At 45.6% G+C, this 22673-nt stretch overlaps 1 protein-coding gene across 2 annotated transcripts in view; it reads right to left on the bottom strand.

Moving 5' to 3' along the window:
• Positions 1–239: 239 nt before the first annotated feature.
• Positions 240–22673, bottom strand: part of SCUBE1 (signal peptide, CUB domain and EGF like domain containing 1) — a 200428-nt gene continuing 177994 nt past the window's right edge. For both annotated transcript variants that reach the window (XM_074901185.1, XM_074901184.1), the window contains 12 exons: positions 20415–20534; positions 18766–18858; positions 17137–17253; positions 15063–15221; positions 13795–13998; positions 12254–12415; positions 8995–9162; positions 7969–8130; positions 6413–6610; positions 4615–4767; positions 3510–3589; positions 240–2484 (listed from right to left, as the gene is read on the bottom strand). In XM_074901185.1, coding sequence (XP_074757286.1) covers positions 2332–2484; positions 3510–3589; positions 4615–4767; positions 6413–6610; positions 7969–8130; positions 8995–9162; positions 12254–12415; positions 13795–13998; positions 15063–15221; positions 17137–17253; positions 18766–18858; positions 20415–20534 — 1769 coding nt within the window. In that variant the 3' untranslated portion in view covers positions 240–2331. The remainder of the gene's footprint in view (positions 2485–3509; positions 3590–4614; positions 4768–6412; positions 6611–7968; positions 8131–8994; positions 9163–12253; positions 12416–13794; positions 13999–15062; positions 15222–17136; positions 17254–18765; positions 18859–20414; positions 20535–22673) is intronic.

Raw genomic sequence — 22673 nt, forward strand, 5'->3', positions numbered from 1 at the left:
TTTTTTTTTGTTCCAGGCATGCACTGAGTCTGGGATTGATGAGATCTCCTCTGAATGTCCACCTTTAGTAACCCAGGATGAATACTTAAGGAAAGTCCTCACAAAAAGTTAGGTTTAACAATGTCTAAAAAAGGACTTTTATGGAGATATTATGTTTTGATCTGAGGGTTAATATATAAATATATATATATATTAAAGAGGAAGCTCATCAGAGGTCTGAGTTGTTTGACCCTGTTGAAACTGTTCAGACATAGAAAGGAAAACAATTATACTTTTCAACAGAAAAGGAAAGAAGGCAAGCAAAATGACACGATGGCTAAGTAGATAAACTCAGCAGAATGCTTAAGGTGTCTCTTAGAAATGGAACATTCAACCACTTGTAGCCAACAGAAACCAAATCTGTAAATTTAAACAGTACTCGCTCAAAGACAAACCAAAGTGTAAGAAGTTAACTGTGACTGCCCCTCATGCATGTCCTGGAGAGCGTCCCAGGGGTTGTCAAACCACAGGGTAGATACGCAAAAAAATGCAGGGGGGGCAGAACTGTATGTTGGTCTTTTTCTGAGAGGATGCTGACGTGAAAGTTAATTTCTCCATGTAATAAACTTGTAGGAGCAAAAGGGAAAATGATATACAAGAGGAAGGGACTTGGAAGTAAAGAGGCTGAAATACTGACATAAAAGCTAGTTTCTCAGTGAAATTAGCTCCCATGCCAGGAAAGAGAAGGAAACACAGGCTTTACCATCGCCTTGTTGCAGCAGTCCCTGTCACTCTGAGAGGGGGCCTGGGCAGGAGGCTGATGCCCTCCTGCAGCGCAGACAGCCCCGTGGGTGACAGCCCGTGGGTGATGGCCCTGCACTTGCAATTCCTGACAGGACACGGGAGCGCCAGGTCTCTGCAGACGGCAGGGGCTGCCTCCACCTCCTCCCCAAGCGCTCACCCTCGCCCCGCAGAGGGCCCTTCCCAGCGCTCCGGGCACGGCAGGTCCAACAGAGATGCCTCCCTGGGGAGCTCCTCTCGTGTGTCGTGTCCTCACGGGTAGAATCACAGAACTGTCCAGGTTGGAAAAGCCCTTGAAGCTCCTCCAGACCAACCACTAACCTCACACTGACAGTTCCCAACTCCACCAGATCCCTCAGCGCTGTGGTAGCGGCTGGTCTGCATTTCAGTGGTGCCCACGGAACAGGCAGGAGCTGACCCTTTACTGGACAGCAGCTGCATCTTAACTGATGTTATTTTTCCTGAAATAAGGTGTGTTGAGAAGGACTGTCCCAGCGTAAGCCATTATCCAGTATTTAAAACTCCAAAAGGCTTCAGTTTGGTGTTAACGGAAGTGACAAGCACTTGGAGAAGTCATTTAATCATCTAAGCAAAGTTACAAATAGATATGAGTAAATAGGGCCTGTGGGATTAAGGATTTAAGCACGAATAATATTTACAGTAACTAAAGATAACATTACTAAGGTACCCACAAATAGATGTATATATTTATATATTTATATATTGTACTTAATTAGATGCTCTATTAACGGAAAGAAAAACAAGGCTACTACTGTTGTTGCTGCTCATTTCTCACCTATCCTATTGTAAATGCCTTCAAAGGGACCAACCGGTGTATGGAAATCCAGAGCTAAACCTGTCTCAGTGAAGTAACTGACAGTGGCAAACCTCTGAAGAAGTTTAGAAGAGGACAGATAAAAGCATAAGGACATTAGGGCACGGGACTTGATCTCATGTAATTCATAAAACAAAATTATACATCTGGTTCTTTTTTTTTCTTTCTTCTTTTTTTCCCCTTTTGATTTCTACTTGGACAGAGGTTCCACTAAGCCACAAATGAGAAATAAAATTTAGATTGTTTTGTCTTCTTCTAAAGATTCAATATAAACTTCAAGTGCAATTCAAAATCCAAGTATTATTTATACTAGATACTTCTTTCTACAACAGAACTTATCATCTGCAGGTAGTTTCATCGGATTTGAAGAGTTTCTGTCTTTGCTTTGATGAGAGTTATTGTTGATGAAAAATTAAAAGCTAGAAAGAATATTTTCTACATAATGTAATTTCAAATGGAAAGTGAAGATACACTAGTGCAGACACAAATCTGGATCTTCAGCTAGATGCACTCAGGGACGCACAATTTTTTGTGTAGCAAAAATCCCATTCAGAACATTGGCTTTTAACGATTATAAAACATTATAGGTATTCTTCAATATACAATTGAAAACAAAGACTGCAAAAAAGAGCCTTCAAATTAGCAAATGTTTCTACTATGGAGGAAAGACAATATTTGACAAGGATGCAAAGTAACCAAACCGGAATACCGCTAGACTACTTGTATGGTCGTAGAAATCTGGAAACTTTTGATCGCAGTAGCTTTATAAATGATCTCGGAAACATCTCTTTTGACTCTTGTGCTGTGTACTTGAAATAGTTCTGTGGGTGTGCCAGTACGTCAAAGAGAGCTTTAATCAGTTTCTTGTCCTATGGGAGACAACATACATATTAGATAAACACAGGGTTTGTGTTCAGTGTCTGCACAGCTTTCACAATTAATGAACATCATCAGGGGTTTTTTGAAAAACCCGATTCTGGGTAAAGCGGTGTAAGGAAACTACTCCATGTTGCTGTGGAGTTCTGTACTGATGAATCTTCCTCCTGTGCCGGATGTTTTTTTGCAGTTCCCGTTCCTGGGAGGTGCTGAGCCGGGCAGGCAGCAGCTGGGTTCACCCCAACGGGCTGCAGGAGTCATGAGCTGTCAGCTGCCCCCAGCGCCCCTCCAGCCCCTTCCAGCTGCTGCCCAGGGCGCTCCCTCCACCCGCAGGAGAGAGGGGGCTGCTCCTCAGCCAGGCCCAGCCCTTGAGGACCTGCTCCCATGCCTGGCAGGGGGCCGGGCAGGGCCGGGCAGGGCTGGGTGGGGAGCGGGCTGTGAAGCTGTTCTCCCTCCCGAGCTGTTCGTCTACACGGCTGAACCTTGCCGCCTGAACAGCCTCTTCTGGGTTTTAATTAGTTGCTATGGGAGGCAGCCCAGCAGCCTTCCTCCACAATTCTCTCCAGTGTGTTGCTTGTGCCTTTGGAAAACCATCTCAGGGAGCCTGCAGTGCTACCTTCGGGTTAGGTCTTGTTGAGGCAGGACAGGGCTTTAGGTAAACACATTTTTCAATGGACAGGAAATTCTAACTTAATGACTCATTTAAACACATGCCAGGCTGAGGCTGAAGAAGGCTCTTCAAACAACGGGTTCTTGGTTGACTCCTTTTTCTAACCCGTGTAACATCTCGTCTAGTTCCTGATTCTGCAAAGGGAGTTTGCACGTGCTCAGCTCAGTGAGCTACTGAGTTTGTGCTGCTCCAAATACCAGCATAAACCTCAGAAGAGAGAGAAGTTAATTTGGGGTCACACTTGAGGTTTAAATATTATGACCCTATCAGGGTAACGAGAACTGTCTTGGGAAACCATTTAGGAAAAGGAATTCTTAGTTAGCTTCAGGTACAGCAGAGTTTCCTTACCTTTAGAATTTCTTGATGGTTTTCTGATGCGTATAACCGTCCATCTCGAACAATGTCTTCTATTAGTTGTTGGTAATCCTCTGAAAAATAAACATCAGTTGAGTGAGCATGTGACATCCTTTGGGAGGATAATAGCCAAGACATCAGCCAGACCTCCTCTTCAACCAGGTAATTATTCAGTGTCTCTCAAGCTGCTGTAGTCCAATCTAATCACATGCAAATTCTGTACTGCTCCAGAACAGGAATTTTGAATTATCCATATAAACACTAACTTAGCCCCAGACCACCTCTCCCTCCAGATGATAATGCCTTATTATCTGTGTTCTAGAGATGAAGAAACAGGGCCAAGGATATGGAATCAGTGTCAGGGGTTATACGTGAGGTCAGCAGCAGTCAGGAACGGGTCCTCGTTTCCCGCCCTGAGAACAGCTCTCATTTAGAGTCCTGAATGACCAGCTGAATACAGATTTTCTCATCATTCACAAAACTGCACTGGTGTTGGGAAAAGAGATGGACTGACAGCTGCCAAAGGTATCACAGGAAAGTCTTTGTTTCATTAAAACAGAAATCATCCCAAAGTCCAAAACATACAGTTTAATGCATCTTTTATATGACAAGACAGACTGTTGTAAAATGTGAGTTTATTAAAGTGGTTACTGAAAGGATATTTCTTTTTGCATCACACTGTTTTTCTCTCTTGGACCTGTGGTTTTATTAATGTATAATTTTCAAGACTGTGTGTGTTACCAGTGGGACTTGATAAAGGGGCTTCCTGAAATGCACAGCTCTTAATGGTATTCTCATTATGCATATGATAAATGCCAATTAAAAGGAGTCTGGTTGAATTCAGTGGGGTAAGGATTGAGTTTAAGGAATTCTGTGTAACTTGCTGTCCATCCTTAAAGTATTAGAAGAAGAATAAAAATAAAAGTAGGCATTATTTCAAAGTCTTTGCAGCTGGTTTTAAAGTAAATCACTGGACTAAAAATGAGTTACATCAAGTTTTTCCTCATTCTTCTCTCCCTGTAATCAGCGTAAGAGAGATTCTGAACGATTTTCTGTAGTTCAGATGTAACACAAAACCAGAAAGCAATCCCATTCTCACCATCGTAAGTCACATAGGGGACCTGAAATCCTTTGCCACTGTTTCCTTCATTTGACTTGAACTGAATCCAGAGCTTCCTCGATCTTGAGGTAAATGCAATAGGTCTCTCGTAAGTCTGACATGTTTCATACGTAGTAATTGAAGTAGGAGAAGCTAGAAAGAAGGTTAAATAAAGAAATGTTCTTTAAAAAATAAATTTCTGCACCCTTGCTGGTCGAGAGGTCAGAAATGTCAAGAGATGTCTCAGCTGACATATTCCTGAGAAGTTTTTTGTGACAGAAAGGACGTGGTCTTTGTAAGTTTTTCCACAAAGACAGTGGGAACCCCTCTGTCCCACAGCAAGAAGCTTAAGTAGGCAGCAGGGTTGTAGAGTTGTTTCTGTGTAAGAAAATCCTACAGTAGCTTGAACGACTGAAAGGGCAACACCTCTCCCCTGGCCAGGGCGTGCTCAGCGCGTGGATCCCGTGGTCCCCCCATCTAAGGGATGTCAGGGTACCCAGGCTCTTCTCTCCCTACAGCAACAGCTCTAATAAACAGCCTTTGAAACGATACCCTGCCGAGTCTCAGAGCCTTTCTTACTGGGATCGTAATGGACCAGCATCTCCCAGTGCAAAGCACCTGGCTGTAGGTTTGAAGAGAAAATGTCATTTATCTATGACATTTATCATATCTCTGACGCTGAAACTGGGCTAATAGCTGGGAACCAGGAAGACCCCCATTTGCCCCTCACAGGAGTAACAGATGGAGGGTGCAGGATGTCTTCAACATGACTATGGATGCGTCATGAGGCTCCTCTAAGGACCTACTCCTACGATGCCAAACACAGAGTGCTCACAAATCACAGCACTGAGACACGGCCCCCCCTTCCCCCGGCGTGTGTCTCAACACCACTGTTGGTACTGAGGTGGAAGTCAAACCTCTCCCCGGTGTGCCTGGCTTCACTCCCTGTCGGAACCACAGTTTGGGGTTAGAAGGATGACTGATCTGTTCTGCTCCAGTAACTGTTCTGCTTTTAAAAAACTGTTCTGGACAGATATAATTTCCTTCCACCTACAGTGAGCAGGTTTATTCTCCTGATACAGAGAGATGTCAACACAAGCCCTCAAGGATAAAGAGTTGTGCAAATTGTTTTAGCAAATAAAAATACGCTGGTTTAGCAAGTAAAAACACACCATTTTGGCAAGTAAAATATAAATATGCTGTTTTAAACAAAGTTCCACCTAAACAATTGCCTTTCGGGTTTGGGGCGTGGAGATTTAGCAACAGTCAGCAGAAGCTGGATGCCTACGGAGGGCTGAAGGAGGAGTGTATCTCATTGGTGTCTTCACTTCAGAAGTTGTTGAATTAACTTCACAATCAAAGACACAACCACGTAAAACTGGGAAAACGCTGGATCTCTTGAAGGCGCCAGGAGTACGGACCTGTGTCACTGCCCGGATTTAGCAAGAGCTGGGCCTGTGCACACCTTGAGCGCACAGGCTGCCCAGACGACAGGAGAGGCTCTCCCAGGATAACTTCACACAGCTTGCTTGACTTCTAGACTGGCAGCGCTTTACCCCATGTGGTAACTGGGCCACAGCAGCCCATTAACTGCTCTGTGATTCAGCCAAGACACCTGAATAATTAATATTGCTCTGTTAATTGTTATTGGTACAGTGTTCTGTTTGAACCTGCCGTGCCAGTTCATCTAAAGGTCCTTCTAGAAACCCTGGATAGATGAAGACAGTCGTCCCTTCAATATGAACTTCCCACTCAGTCAGTTTGCAATAAATATTTACAGAACCCACTGGTAACTTACCACTTTTTCTCATTACTAAAACATCACCACATTCATCTTCAATTGGGAGAAATATCTCAGGTACGACGATGAGTATTCTCCTCTTTGGGGGTGGATTTATATTCCAAATGCATTCCACATTAGCCGGGTAGTCTCCAGGGTAGTTGGGTGATTCAATGTAGCCAGTATAATCCCCCAGTTCCCCTCCACAGTGCTGGTCTGTGGAGAAACACAATTTAGCATTTGTGTTAGTTGATCAGCTAATTTGAGGTGCTTTTCTAGGTCTTGTCAAGAGCAGGTCCAAGCTCCTTGTGGCTTTAGAAAAACACACATTCTCCAGCTGCCTCTTTGTTTAGCATGGAAAACCTTGACAGGAGTACCTGGCCTGCCTCCATCTCCAGTGTATAAACTGAGTCAAGGCTTCACTCAGGCTGCTTTAACACCCGATTGAAAATCGAGCACAGGTAAGTCCACAGGAGCCCGCTGTGGAGGCACACACACGGTGGCTACCCCTGAGACCACGCTGACACACAGAGGTATTCTGCTTTAGCTTCGCTTGGTTTTTAACCTGATTTAGCTAATGAGTGTGATGATCCCAACAGCCAGCCTTATCTTGATTACAGATCTGCTCTGCTTTATCTTGGATTAAACCAGTTAATAGAAAAATCGCCATTGAGGGATCCATTTTACTTTCTGAGTTTTCAAAACTCCAATTGAATTTGTCACAGAAGCCTGACTCAGTAAGTTACTTAAGCTTGATCCTTCCAGGCCTACTCACCCACATAAAACAAGATATATGCTTAAATATTTTGCTTAATCAAAGCCTCAAAGATTATACAAGGTCAGAAATTGGTTTGAAAACAGGGAGTATCTAAGACAACAGTGACAAGGATGGTTTTATTTTACAGGAAAATCATCAAACTTCTTCAAATTACATATAAATATCTAATTTAGTCAAATTACATTAGAAATGGTGAAGGGCTTCAAAGACACATGACACTAATCAGAATAAAAACTTACGACAGACTTGCAAATGAATAGTTAGCTGAGATGACATTACCTAATTATTATAGAGACGTTCTCTTAAATTAGCAGGGTAGAAATGAAAAATATTGCTTGTCTAAAAGAATTGGTCGTTCACAAAAGATCAAATAAAATGGCACTGGAATCCTCAGGGATATTTAAAATGGTAATTGAAGAGAGGAGGGTGAGTGCTGCAAAAACGCCTATGAGAAGGTTGCACTGTCACGAGCGATCACCTGGCAGTTGCAGCATGTGTGACAACTCTCCTCCTATTTCAGAATTATTGCAAGATGGCAGCTGCTCTGAGAGAAGACACTGTGCTCTACAGGGCCACGGAGGGATACCACCACTGCCACACCACTTACGGGATCTGGGAAACCAAAGGCTCTGTAGTTTTAACTTGTAGCTGGCACTCTGCCAAATTACATTAGCGACAAAACAATCATGTATTGAGTGGTACTTTTCCAGGTTTTTTTCTCAATCTCTCAATTTTTACTATTCCCTCTGGCAGCAGATAGATGCTAACTAGGAAAGACACAACAAATGCAACTTACTTTTGCAGTGGGTAACATTAGTGGAGCCATCGAAATCCGTACTTGTGTTCCCAGGGCAGGTGATGCAGTAGTTTTGACCAAACTCAGGCTGGTACGTTCCCACGGGGCATCGGATACATCTGTGTGTTGTGGAGTTGTAGTAGTGTCCAGGAGAACAATGAACTGTAAGGTGGGAGGTGCATGATTTCACAAAGTAGCAATCTTCAGTGCAGAGAGAACTTTCCTCTACCCTGGACGTGCCTCACGATCCCCCTTCCACAGTATATTACAGGGCCAGAAAAGGAAAAGAGACAGCAGCTCCCTGTATTTCCCATTACAAAGGCCCTTCTAACTAGAATTATGTTCCAAAGACTGGAGTTAAACCCTTACAAACCATACGTTACAAACCTAGGTATGTCTCTCACTGTATTTCAGACAGTGGTTTCCAGTGAGTTTGTAATAACTGGAAGCTGATACGTGTCTGCCTCGACACTGGCACACCTTTCCCAAGAGCAGGAGAGGGTCTGTTTGCCAGGCCCAGCACGTCCTTCCAGTCACCAAACCGAAGTGCATGTGGGCAGGTTCCTCCCTCAGCCTTTGCACTGGAAGTTGACACGATGGAAGACGCAACATTGCACACTTACAGTTTCTGCCCAGCTCATTAACAATCAGTCCTTAGCGTTGTATAATGTAGTGGTTAGTTTTTCTAATTTGGTAAATAAAAATATGAAGACCAAAGCATCGTCTAACGCCAGTTTGTCTTATTTCCTGCCATGCAGTGGGGCTGACTCACTCACCAGCTGCAGCGCCGGCGCTGCACCTGCCTGTGGTGAATTCCAAAGGAACCATAAAGCCTGTTTGGTCCCCACAACCTCGGGAGGTCGTTCCTAGTTTACAGACTCCTGACCACGTCAGGGAATCACACCCCGTGTTTCTATATGCAGCGACTACGTTAGTTTTGGGGCCTTTGAAAGCTCCTTGGCATTGAAGCTTAAAACAAAAGGGCAAGCAGCATGATTATGAATTGGGGAAAGATTTGAAACTCACCTTTGGTTTCACAGTCCTGAAAGGAAACAGCACCTTCATACTTGGTCATGAGCCCACCGCCACACGGAAAGCAGAGGGTCCTGCCTGGTTCCGGCTGGTACGTACCCAGAGGACAGACTCGACAAGGTTTAAAACCATCCGAAGAATAGTGCCCAGGAGAACACTGCCCTAGAAATGGAAAATCACCTACATTAGTGAGCCGACCTTCCTGGACAAAGCATAAAACCCAGCAGTAGCTACCAACGCTCCCTTTAACTGAAACATGTGACATCACGACAGCTGCAGATCCAATTCTGATCTCACCTGCTGGCTTTGTGTGGTTCTGTAACTGCTTCCTAAGGACCACACCAGCAAATACAACTAGTTCTCAATAAGCTCTTTGCTACCTGCGTTTCTGTGGTTTGGTTTTTTTTTAGCAAGGGCTCTGTTAAGATGTTGTTACAATATTTTGTACTTTCACCAAGTCTTTCATCTGAGAATTTCAAAGCACTCTACAGGAACAAATGAAACGTTGCACCATATCTGTGAAGAAAGTAATTGCTTTTTATATCTCCATTTCAAGAGATACAGCAACAGCAGATCATGGGCCTTACCGGTCTGGATGGGACCAGTCCAGCACCCTGTCTGTGAGAATGGCTGACACCAGCAGCTTTCCACACAGCTCTGAAAACTAGAGCTTGCCAGAAGCTCTTCCCCCAGAAAGCGGTGACTTGTGTAAAGCAAAGCACTTTGTGAATGAGTCTAGTGACAGGTACAAGGCAGTTTCCAAACCTGCTCTCCAGGCAGTTTCTGACAGGTGTTTGTTTGGCTTGGTTCTTGTAGCTTGAGTACTTTACTCCTTGACAGGGAATCAGGACATCAGGTTTTTCAAGATTCTGGCATTAACGCCTGTCTCCACCAGCCCAGCCTGGGAGCCCAGCGCTCTGAGATGGCAGGTGTTCCCATCAGGAGGTGGCCTAACCTCAATATTTGTAATTCAGCTTCCCTGAGCAGCAGGCAGAAACAACTACCCTGAAAACCTGAAAGTTCTGAGAGCTCTAGGTGGGGTTGGGGTCTCTTGAGAACCATGATACTTGCTGGGAAACGCTGGGGGCATCTTGGGCACTTGGCCCTTAGGATGAACTAGAGCTTCTGAGCAAAAGCAGAGTTCAAGTTCTGTCCCCCCGAGAGTCAAACTCCTGTGGACACCCGTGGGGCCAGGACCTCTGGGGTTAGTGCACTTCCACCCCAGCGACTGCTGTGCGACTGCACAAGCTGGCTGCTGGGACACTGTGAAATCCTGATGCTACTAATGCAAGTTTAGAAGTGATATTACTAATTTGAAGACAATTCTGCTACTGTTATTGTAGCAGAACTGATCCATCTGGTCTAGTCCAACCACGAAGGTGGCTCCTGAAGAGCAGGATTGGGTCTGGATTTTAGTGTGAACATTAAGCACCCGTGAAGCAGGGCCCACACATCCTTCTAAAGCAGCAGGACAGTTGGGTTTCACTCCTGCCAACACCTGATGCTCCCAGCACTACGGCTCAGTCCCTACCTATCAGACTGAGCTAACTTGCTCCCTTCTTGCCTTCTGTACTGAAACTGCCAACAGAATAGATCTGAGCTGATTTCCCTGAGAAATGCCCCGAATGACTAGCTTTTCCAGGGGGGTTTTGGCCTTGTACCCACAAGGATCCCATGGAAACTATCACAGCACGTTATTCACTTGCAGCTGCGCCAGAGTTCTGCACTGCAGGTGCTTAACATCTCTTACACACTTGTAGGTGCCTCAGCTGTAGGGGTGAGGATTTCAGACACAGCTCATTCGTTACTACACATGCGTTACCGCTCCAGAAGATGTGACGCAAAAATACTGTTGATTACAGGTGGTGAGTACATTCCTAACAGAATCAGTGTTCATCAAAATACACTGTTTCATCACATATGCTGGCACATTTTATGGAGGCAGACTGATTTTGATAAAATCTTTGACAGGGAGGTTTATGAAGTCCAAAGCATCTTCTCTCTTGCCACTTTGAGAGAAAAAGAAAAGGGGAGAGTTGAGCAGAAAACCTGACTGCTGTGATCTGACAACAAACATTTTGAGACAGATCCACTCTGCAAAAATAACCAGAAGGGGTTCTTTTAGTGGTTGTGCAGAATAATTCAAATGAAAGCCTTGAAACAAAACAGGCTTTTTCCTCTAGTCGTTGTGCTGCTTTGGTCAGTATACTATAGTCAACCTTCATAAACTCAGATTTTAATTTAATAATCTATTCTTGTTTAATTTTGGATAAATACAAATGAACATATGAAAGATGTACAGGCATTTTTGAGAATTTTCCTGTGATAGTTCCTTCATACAGTAAATCACCAGAATCTACCATGTGTTTGGACTGGATACACTACAGTTATTTTTTATTCAGTGGATGGGGAGAAAGTGGCAGCTTCTCAAGTGACATTCGTTGTGTGTTCACTCCAGATACTCTTGCAGAAAGCACTAATGTGAACTCCACGGATGAGTGTTGAAGTTAGAACACAGGGCAGACTTCTTTCAAAGTCAGATAATGTATCTGCTGTAAACTAGATTTTGCTCAGCTGCAATGAAATAAGGTAAATAAAGTAATTAACAGTTGTGTCTTAAAACCTTATCTTGATCAAGTCACAGTGGAAGCACAGCTCTCTTCTGAAACCAGGTCTTATAACTATTATTACCTAATTCACGTATCACAAAGTTGAGTCAGCGCTGCGACATCCCTTGCCAAAAGCTCCCGTGAATTCAGGCAGCACCAGGACCCGCAGTCGTTGGCTCTGCGTGCAGGTTGCAGACCCCCGCAGCCTAACGATCTCAAAGGTATGACTGCTGCTGGTTAGACCAGGCAAACTGCCCCTCACGCAGGACATGAGCTCAGCAGGTTCATTAGACTCACCAATACCAGTCCAAAGTAATCCATCCCTTTGGCTCCCAATATACCTGGCGAGTCCCTGCAAGTCGAGGAGTGTCCAGGTTCCACCCCGACTTGAAGCAGAGGGCTCTGCCTGCCTTGCTCATTCCCATACCACAACTCACATTGCTGCAGCAGGTCCCATCTTCTCGTTGGCAATGTCAGGAGATGGAACAAGCCAAAACCTTTTTGTGTATCGCTTGTAAGTGCACAGAGATTTCTTCTGTTACCTTTACCAGACAGAAGTGTGGAAGGCTCTCCCCTCTTTCAGCCTCCATGCCTCACAGGCTGTGTGGCAACACCTAATCCTTTTATAATCAAATTAAACTTGCCTCCACATTCTGACACATTCCGGGCGCCTGCTACTCCCTGTCCATCGTTACTTGGGCAAGGCTCACAGGTAAGTTGACCTTCTGTGTCTTGGTATGTTCCTGGTGAGCAAGGAACGCACTGATTATGTTCTCCGCTATAAAAGGTGCCCGTGCTGCAGGTAACTGAGAAGAGAAAAGGGGAATCTACATAAGGACTTTCATTTTGATCACATTATTTGCCTTTACATCAAACATTTAGAGAAGATGGATCTCTCTGGCCCCAGTATTATAGTGGCATATGTTAGTCCAGGATCCTCCCCTCACGTCAACAGGCCCACCTCTGCTGTGGGCAGTTTACACCAGGGCAGGGCCCTTCCACCGTTTCAGCTATGAAATGGCATCGTACTGTGCTGCAGTGCTTATCAGACACATGGTGTTAATAAAGCTGATGCAGTCTTAGAACAGTATATTGCAATTTAATTAAAACAGTGGTGGAAATGATGTCAGTTTTTTGTTTACACTGGGTGCATTTACGTGTTGGTTTGGCAGCAGACAACTACAAAACGTCTGTCTCCTGAGATCAGCTGTGGAGATTTCTCTGAGGGCAACGTATCCCCTGTAATACTTCATGTCTGTTGACACTCAAACACCCTGTCTGGAAGGTGTTTTAAATACAGATATGAATACAAATGCTTTTCTTGCTGCAACAGGGCACATAACCGTGTTCCACGTTCTCCTCTGCTGGGCACAGGTAGTTAAGGAGTACGGGCTTCCGGACACCGACAGCAACGGCCTTCCAATCGGGTTTCTAAAGCACTGTGCCTCTACCATGGGAGCAGCCTCTGAACCGAGGCATTAGAGGCACCTATCAGAGCTGCATGTAACTACTTCTTTTTGCTTGGAAATCACCTGGTGTCTAAAAGAAGTTGGAAAAACAGATACACTGACTTTGAGAAGATGACTGCAAGCGATCAGAAAGGTTGCAGTGCTGAGAACTGCCACTAACAGGTTTGTGCTAGCCCCTTGCTCCCAGTAAAGCACTAGAGCCTGATAGACTGCGAAAAGGCTTAAAGAGATTAGGTATTTTACATAAAATCAAAATAGATTTCTATAGAATCTCTTTCTTCCTGGATCTCTCGAGCAGTGAGTATCAACATACCCACAGGTCTGGATGATTTGGCGGTGAGGAGAGTGAGAGGGGATATAAAACTAAAAAACCACAGCACCTAGGCAAATACTGTATTATTGTTTTACAGAATTGTAATTAAGTTTTCAAAAGATGCTGGGAGCGACTGGGAACTAACTGCCAGCATTGCCTCAGGACAGGCCTTGATACGTCCCAGCTGACAGCATGGGAATGTGTGCACGTCTGTGCTGCTTTTGTTCTCCTGCCATCATTTAACCAACTCCCTCCAAAGCCTTACGGCCCCTCAGTGGTCCATGCACACACACTGGGTGATAACAGCCTCCTAAACTGTCTGTTCTCTCACAGATTTCCTGCCTGGCTCGCTAGGGACTGGTTCATTTTGGGTTGCTCGTGGCTGAGCAGAGCTGGGACTTACCGCATTTTCCATCCTGCAGCACTTGCCCTGTACTGCAAGCTTCGTGCCCTTCAGCAGCTTTAGCTGGCTTCTGAGCCACTTCATATTCTGTCCCAGAAAACTGAATGTAAAATTGCTGTTTATTAATAGATTTCCTCAATGTTTTGATTGCAGTTTGCAGCTTCTGCTCCATCCTTTTCCGAACACAGTCAATGTTACAGGTGTCTAGATGGGAAATGATAACAAAACTAGAAGCAATTGAGATTCATGTTTAAAAAGAGGTGCTTAACAAACAACTTACCTGCGTCGCACAGTGACACCTCTCTTGCTTCACGGCCTGCCCCATATAAATCGTGGAAGCAGCTCATTGTACTCCAGATCAGGCCTTTCAACGGGCAAGGCCGGACACCGAGGGCCCCCAAAGGAGTGCCACGGCCTGTCAGTGCCCACCCAGTGCTGGTGTCTTATCTCCAGCGTTAGGGAACCTGGTTACACCGAGGGCCCGGGGAGAGGGCTGCAGCAGGCACCACCACCACCGCGTGGTGCTCCCGGACACAGGCTCTGTCTGACACCACTGACGCTTCTGACTCTTCCCTGCCCATCTTCCCTGCCCGTGCTTTACTGAGCTGCTCAGGGACTACTGCCCGACCCAAACACCCGAGCGACACGCAGAAAGGTGCTTTCTGGCACCACTGCTCTTTGAACCCCTTGGCTAGCGTGGTACCCCTCAGGGTCAGGAAACTGCCTTTGAGGACTGACGTGTTTATAGAATTCAGCCCACGTTTCCTTCGGCAGGATTTCATAGCACAATATTCCATCTCATGAATAACTTGAAGCAATTCTTTTTCTTCCTGAAGTTTGTTAGGAAAACATGAATTTTTCAAATGTGTGATAAAAATGTTTGATTTTCAGACTGAAGTTTCAGCAACTTACATTTTGGAGGATATTTTTATCGTCGTTGCTGCAGAACTTCTACCTAATCCTTACAGTCTCTGTGCATCAATTAGCACTTCTGCTGTTTAAAGAAATCAGACTAAATTGAAGTACATGACTTAACTCGAGGCTTTGAAGGAACTTTGCCGCAGGTTCAATCTTTGTTCCTTTGGCTTAATTTCATACCCGATTCCTTTCAATTAAATCCCTGAAACTTTGAGTTTGGAGAGGCTGTTGAATGAGGCTTGTGCTAAAAGGTTTGCATGGCAGCTTGATGAAATAGCATCAAAGAGATTCTAACAACACACAGAGGAACTGAACTCTCATTTCTCTCCACAGACAGATCTTTCACAAACCTGAGACTTCTTCCGACTTCATCTCCACTTCAAACTCCGCAGTGATATGGGACACTTCCTTGGACGGTGACTTGCGGCCTCGGCGTTTCTTCTTGGAGGAATCACACTTGAGGTTCACAAAGGTCACCTGGCAGTTGTCTGTACAAGGGAATTGACCTCCTTTGCGTGAGAGAAGCAACACAGAAAAGAAATCAAGTAGCAAAGTAGCAAGTGACAGGCCCACAAGCGGTACCTCAGCTGGGTTACGGTGAACGCAGCGAAGGCTTCCTAACATTCCACACGCACTGTTAGACACCTTCTCTGAGCAATTTTGGGTTTGCTTGTTTTGCTAGTGAGTGCAGGAGGCAAAAATATAGTGTGGTGATGCTCAGCTGCACAGTGGTACCTCTACTGCCTGTCTCTCTTCTGCGTAAGAATTAGAAAGCTCTTTACAGAAATTAGTTAAGATCAGCAATACTATACACACTCATGTGATGGTTAAACAAAGCAAGAGAGTCAATGTTCACAAATTCAAGAGAGTGGCAGGCCTGGGCCTCTGGAAAATACCAGCTGGATATTCCATCTCCTTCAGCAACGACAACCACCAGGTATCAAAGGTTTTAAAAGTCTTTGGGAGGTTATGAAAACGTATTGGAAGGCTTTATCTAGGGGAAATCACAGAATCCTTTAGGTTGGAAACACCTTTAAGATGGTGAAGTCCAACTGCCAACCTCACACTGCCAAGTCCACCACCCGTCCCTAAGCGCCACGTCCACACGCTCTGAAACACCTCCAGGGATGGGGACTCCACCACTTCCCTGGGCAGCCTGCTCTTCTGGTGAAGAAAATTCTCCTACTGTCCAATCTAAACCTCCCCTGCTGCAACTTGATGCCATTTCCTCTTGCCCTATCACAAGCCAGAGGACCTGAATGCCCTCATCAGTTATGTGTAACTGCTGAGGAGAAGGGCCACAACATGCTGGGACACAGTGACATAAACATCCTCTGCCTATATAAAGAAATCTGTGTGAAAAACATCCTTCTTGTGCTAAGTGATTGACCTTCTGGTCAGAGAGGAATTTCTAGCACTCAGGGCACCAGAAGGATTTCATTCCAAGTGTGTGGCTGTATGATACAATCCATATTGCATTATATAATAACTATTAGACCCAGAAGTTCAGATGACATAACAAACACAAAGCAAAGCAAGCAAAGGACAAGGAAATGCATCCAAGAAAAACATTCCCATGGTGACTGTATGGATCAAACCCAACTTCTATGACTTTAAAAATGAGTTTGATAACCATATCTTATTAAAAGAAGGTAATACATAAGGACAAGGTAAGCTGCCTGACAGCTGAGTCTTGTTTTAAGCCACTACTTGGAAAATTAGGGAGATAAATCTCTAGATTTAAAGGTAAAGATAAAATACGAGTCTAAATTTTAAAAATAATATCTTTAAACCATTAGCATTTTTTTAGGATGGGTGTTACTAGTCTTCTCTGTTCAGGGCTCATACATGACTCCTCTCCACCTACCAAAGGTGGTGGTAATGCAGATTCACAACAGAACATCCCCAGCAGACATTTGCTGTAAGCTGCTGAGTTGCTTTAAGCAACAGTATGAGCTATTGTAATTACACCAATACTGTGTATTAAAATCCAGAAAAATTCAAGATAATATTAAATTTAAATGAACTGCAAATATTTTAAGCTGTGCAAATGCACAGCAATAACACCCAAACACTCTTTGATTGTCCCTGTCGTGATATCGAGGGGATGGAGGACAAGAAACGCCATGAAGATCTGTTAAATACATATGACCTTTAAAATCTCTTTTTTGTTCCAACTTTAAAAGTGCTGTTAAAATCTAATAAAAACAAACCCCCACACCTAGTCATACCAAGTTTTAAAAACATTTGATTACTCTGATTCAGCCTGACGCAAACTTCTTGTTAATTCCAGATTTTTGGTAGTTATGACCAAACTTTGTAAATATTTTTTTCTGTCTGCAGTGTGGAAACAAAATATGCAAAAAAGAAAGCAAGCAAACAAAAAACCAGAACCTTGTTTACATGTTAGAAGAATCCACATACCTAAACCAGCTTGCTTCCCAGAATCTTTTGTTTTTTCTTTGCTGCGAGGCCGTAAATGGCACTTTGCATCTTTAATTTTAAAACGAGCTTTCTGCTTGATTGGAGGGGTTAACGAATCTGTTGATGTATGGTAAAAAAAGTTATCATTTGGGATGCAGGTGAAATGAAGTCTGAAACTTTATTTTTAAAACCAGACTCAAAGGTCTTTTTGCAACATAAGAGACAGCCCAAGAGTTATACACCTTGTACAAGAGGATCCGTTTCCCTAGGTTCATTTTTTCACATAAGCACTTACTCTTGAGCCCATAAAGATTAATTAATTTGCTAGTACCTCACATGCTCTGCACACACACTTCCCCTCCAGCAGGCCTGCACATCTTGGTGGAAGTTGGGGGACTTTGTCTCTTACTATGGAAAAGGTTAATTCTTACCTTTTGTTTCTGACTTTCTGTCTGTGACTTCCCCCGTTACTTGGCTGTAACCCTGCCCTTGCTAATGCCAACCAGGAATAAGACAAATTTAGTGGAGCTACACTGCTGGCAACTGAAAATCATCCAAAGGAAAGGTCTTTATTTGACTGTGGTCTATGGCTCACAAGCTTTATTCTTCAGCTTTAAATCCAAGCTGGTTATGCCCTGTGAGTTCAAAGGCTGTTACACAGCCACGGGCTGCTTAGGAAATGCAGCTGCTGGCTGCTTCCTCACGGACCCACGGTGGCAAAGGCTGGGCCTGGCCCGACACCCGCCAGCTGCCGCGGGCTGCCCGTGGGCCGTGGAGCAGGTGGAGGGTGGTCGCAGGTAAGTGCTGCAAGGTGGGTGCCTCTGTCCCTGGGAGGGCCTTGCTGAGCCCGGACTACAGAGGTGGCCTGTCCCTGTGCCCCAGGCAAACACACCTGCTGCCTCGCCTCATGCCCCAGCACTGCACCTCCTAAGGCACCCACGTATGGGAGAGACAGGAGGCAGAGGGCTGGCAAACCCCAGAGCAGTTCTGCAGGTCAGGACACGGAGAGTGGCCTGAGACTTCCACTGCTGGGTGCTGTTTCAGCTGCTTCTAATTTTGCCAGACTTCAACCATTTTGAGTTGAACTTTATTTTTTGATGCTGAATGTCAACTTTAAGACACATTTTGAAACGTCTCTGCAAAAATAATTCAGCCACTCCTGAGAACAAGATGAATGAAAAGCAGTAGATGCTCATGGAAGTCTCACACCCTCTTTACTGGGAATCCCCAGCAGCAGGACCTGTGCTCCCAAGGAAGGACTCCGGGACCCACCACACCTCTGCTCATGGGCTACTGATGGGCCCTGGGCTCACTTCCAACTCTGGGAAGAAACACCGGCTTGATATGCTCGTTATTGCCTTGCTGGACTAGGGGAAGTAAATTATTCTAAATATTTGTCCCTGTTGAATATATCTCAAGCCTCCAGCACTCCTGCAGTCACCTACCAACACAGTGCCATGCTGGAGGGTGACGAAGCACACTCCATTCCTCAGGGGGGCTGCACACGATGAAGCACAGGCTGCTGCAATGCCGGCCGCACGTCCTGCAGCTGCCCCACGCTCTGGGGGCCCCCACACCCAGCACCCAGCACCCAGCGCGAGACGCCCATGCGGGCACGGCAGCACCCACCTGCGCAGCTGGGCAGGGTGGCGTTGCGCTTCTGCGGGGCCTTGCCTTGCTGCACGGGGACTCCACAGCTCAGCGTGTAGCTGCTCTCCGAGTCTGCGGGGCAGAACGCAGCGTCAGGGCACCCGCCCCACGAAGCACCCGCTCCCCTCTCACCCCCAGCACCGCGCTCGCTCCTGAGCACACACACTGCTGAATAAGGAGGCACTTCAAGTGCTGAACTTGGATTTTACGTAGCTGAAATCGTTTGCCAAAGGCCACTGCTTCACAGTGTTGACTATAAGTTTTGTTTCTCCCAGCATGGAAATGTTACACTGCATAAACAATCTGCCATGAGGTTAGCTGTAAATAATTCCGTGATGCCCAAGCAGAAAATATTTTGTGTTTGTCCATGGCTAAGTCCTTGTGCTTTGATCATCTCCAATTTAAAAAGTAAACCACGTACTTTCGTAATAATTTTAGCTTCAGACTGACAGAATCTATTGGCAGAAAGAAAACAATAGCATACTGAAACCCTAACAGGGTTTACGTATTGCACAGATAAAACTGTGTATTGGTGCATACAAATTAGACAAATGCATGGTTCCAGTAATTTCTGCTAAACTGAAAATAAAGTGTGAACAGCTCTACCACACTAATGCCAGGACTAACATGAAAAGTAGAGACACTCTTGTGGAAAATTAATCCTCTGTCAGAACCAGAACCTGTATGAAAAAGCAACAGCAATTCCCCATCCCACCTGCCCCGCAAAACTCTGCAGATGAAAATTCCATGAAAATGTAGCAAATGATGCTAAAAAAAAAAAGGAGGGGAGGGTAGATGAAATGCTTGAGTTTCTGTAAGTAACACTCAGCTGAACTATTACCAGCAAAATTTATGAAAATCCTCAACTGCAGCAACTACCACTGAGAGATCCTTTTTGCCACAGCCCCCCTGAAGCAGAGCCAGCTGCAGCCCTCCAGCGTGAGGCAGTGGGTCAGGTTTAAGGCAGCTGTAGGTCACCCTCTGCCCCGGCTGAGAGAGGGAGCTCGCTCACGTGCTGGGGCAGCCACGGCCTTAAACGCCCCAGCGTGTCCCTCCCAGCCCTCCGCCCACCTCAGACCCTGCTCGCCCGGCTCAGCCCCTCTCGGGGGGACCCTCCGCTTTGGGATTTGTTTCTGCTCCTGCTCCATCACACAGTTACGGGTGATGTCAGGCCACGATGCAGAGTCCAGCACTTTAAGCAGATGCCTGGATAGGTCCAGGGGACTCGACTCAAGTTTAAAAACATGGTACTGAAAATTAACCGGAATTCACTGAAATCAACTGTTCATTGTTTCCTCACTTTTGACACAGCAATTCAATATATTAAAATTTTTCTTTTGCACGATCCTGGTTAAGGCAGATGTGTCTCTCAGGTTGTCGTTAGAATTTCCCCACTCTCGCGAACCACACCTCAAATTAAACCACAGAGGGCCAAACCTCTAATGTAACCACAATCAGCTCGTCTTGTAATTAGTGATGTGCATGTCTGGCCCAATTTAGTTTATAATGATGTTTTTGCTCATTTACAGTTGTCCCTAACAAAACCTGAATGCAAGAATCATGAATACATTCAGAGAAAATCATTAAGTCACATCTTAGGCTTAGGAGGATAAATACTTTGTACAAACCTGGAACAAAAAGAGTATTGGATGGGCACGACAGGAAGCAGCTCTCTATGCCTCCTGTCTTGCTACACACTAGCTGGGCCTTGGGAGCTGGTTTGGCATGCGGGAGACATTTCACCACCTCTGAGGAGAAAAAAAAAGAAAAAAGAAAAAAAAATCAGACACTGCCCAACCCAGAACGTTGTGCATCCACTTGGTGAGGAAAGGCAGAAGTGGCAACAAAGGGAAATCACAGGTCCAGGCATTTCTGAACTAAGCACCTATTAGGGAGAGAGTATCTGGATCCTGAAAATGAATATTTCATTGAAAATGAAACTCCTTCACATTTTTCGACCTAAACTGTAGATCAGTCTTGCCTTCCCGTGCTCCACTTTGGGACTGTCCAGGTCTGAACGCAGGGGTGAGCACAGTTCTGTGTGCACGCCCGGCCCCCTCCGGAGCAGGAGGTAACAGAGATGTCCTCTCCCTCTCCTGGATCAGAGCTCTCTGCTTTGACAGGCCAGCTACCACACCACGCACAGGAGTCACCTGCACAAAGATCTCTATTTAGATGACCGCTAAAGTGGGATTTTCCACCTCTCACTCTCTCACAGACTTTTAGTTTCAGCTCCACAGTCTAGCTCCTGAAAACAGAAAACTGCCCAGGCAGGCGGAGGCGAGGCAGGCCGTGCCGGGATGGAGACGGGTGCTGGTGACGTGCCCATAGTGACACTGGAACGGACACTGTGACACACAGACACCAGCCACGTCTCGCCAGCGCCCACCGCAGAAGCACCCGGCAGCCCGTGTGATGGGGACACCCAGCTTCTGCCCCGGCTTCACGGCAGGACGAGGACAGGGTGCTGCAGGTCTCACAAGCTGCTCCTCTGTTGGGGCAGGGGCCTGCCTGGGTTTTAGCTGAGGCCACAGGAACCGTGATGAACTGCTGGGCCAGTCTCTGCGCTTCACCCCAAGATGATGGCGTGCCACTGACAGTTACAACCCGGCATTTATTTCAGTTTGATCTTGGGACCTTTCTCCACACACACGCGGGGGTTCGTTCCCGGCAGGTGCCGTCAGTACCCGCACTGAGGCAGCCTCACCGCTTCCCTCCTGCTCCCCGAAGGTTTAACTCTGCCCTGGCTGCTGCCCGGCTCTTGCTTCGCCACCGAACAGCCCCAAGGTGGCGGCACATCGGAGCTGCAGCAGCCAGACCCCTCCGGGTCCAGCAGGCTTTGGGAAAAGCCCAGTAAAGCTGGGCTGAACCAGGGCAAGTCACACGTGGCAGCTGGAATGAGCCTGGCCTGGCTGGGGTGCGGAGGAAGGGCCCCAGCAGGCACCCGCTGGGGCATGAGCCTGGCTCACTGCTGGGTAACAGATAAACACTGACCAGTCCCTAAACACGCCCGATGGTCGCAGCTCACCTACGGGAATAATCACCCTCCACTTACCTCCCTTCTAAGGTCTCTTACGTTGCTTTGGTGATGTTTTTAGAGAAAATATTTCTTTGGACTGAGGAGACAACACAAGCACAAAGTGTCATTGCTGAGCAGAAGAGGATTTTGTTACTGCAAATGTCTCCAAATCATGTGGCATTCAGGATCACCAAATAGCATCCTCCTCCTTTTTATTGCGCTTTTGTAACAATGTAGAATGCAGCTTCCTCTAAACAATGTTGGTAATAACGGCAGGCGATCAGCAGGGAGATGACACTCATTTTAAGCCTCATTAAATTCATCAGATAAACCAGTGTATAGCAATAGAGAAGGGTGTTCTATTTTCTGTCTTTCAACTTCATTATTACAAATAATGAAGAGAAATTTACAGCTACGAAAATATTTCCAATACAGCCTCTCACCACAGGAACAGCATTCTTAATAGGTTGAGAGGGAATATAGCACTAAGCTTCTGTGGTCTAACTATATACCAGACCTCAAAAGATTTTAGTCCCTGCTGTTGATTTACAAACTCCTTTCCCAAGGACCAACTGGTACAGGTGCAAGGGAGACCTAGCGGATAACTAAAAAACCAGAGTTAACCATTTCTCACTCGTACAGTACTTACTTCTCTATATAGCAGGGAAGGTAATAAATGTAAAGGTAAGCAGGAAAAATGAAGTACTTCATTGTGGTTAGGAAGAAAGTCAGTGGCAAAGGCTGAAACCCAGTTGAGATACTCCACCTCGGTTATGAAGTGCTTTCCATGCTGCTCACATATCCACGTTGGTGAAAAAATCCCACTACTGCATGGTGATGCAAGAGGCCAGGGAGGTGCCCTCTACTC

Source organism: Athene noctua, chromosome 3 (assembly GCF_965140245.1).
Source record: "Athene noctua chromosome 3, bAthNoc1.hap1.1, whole genome shotgun sequence".
Classification (NCBI taxonomy): Eukaryota; Metazoa; Chordata; class Aves; order Strigiformes; family Strigidae; genus Athene; species Athene noctua.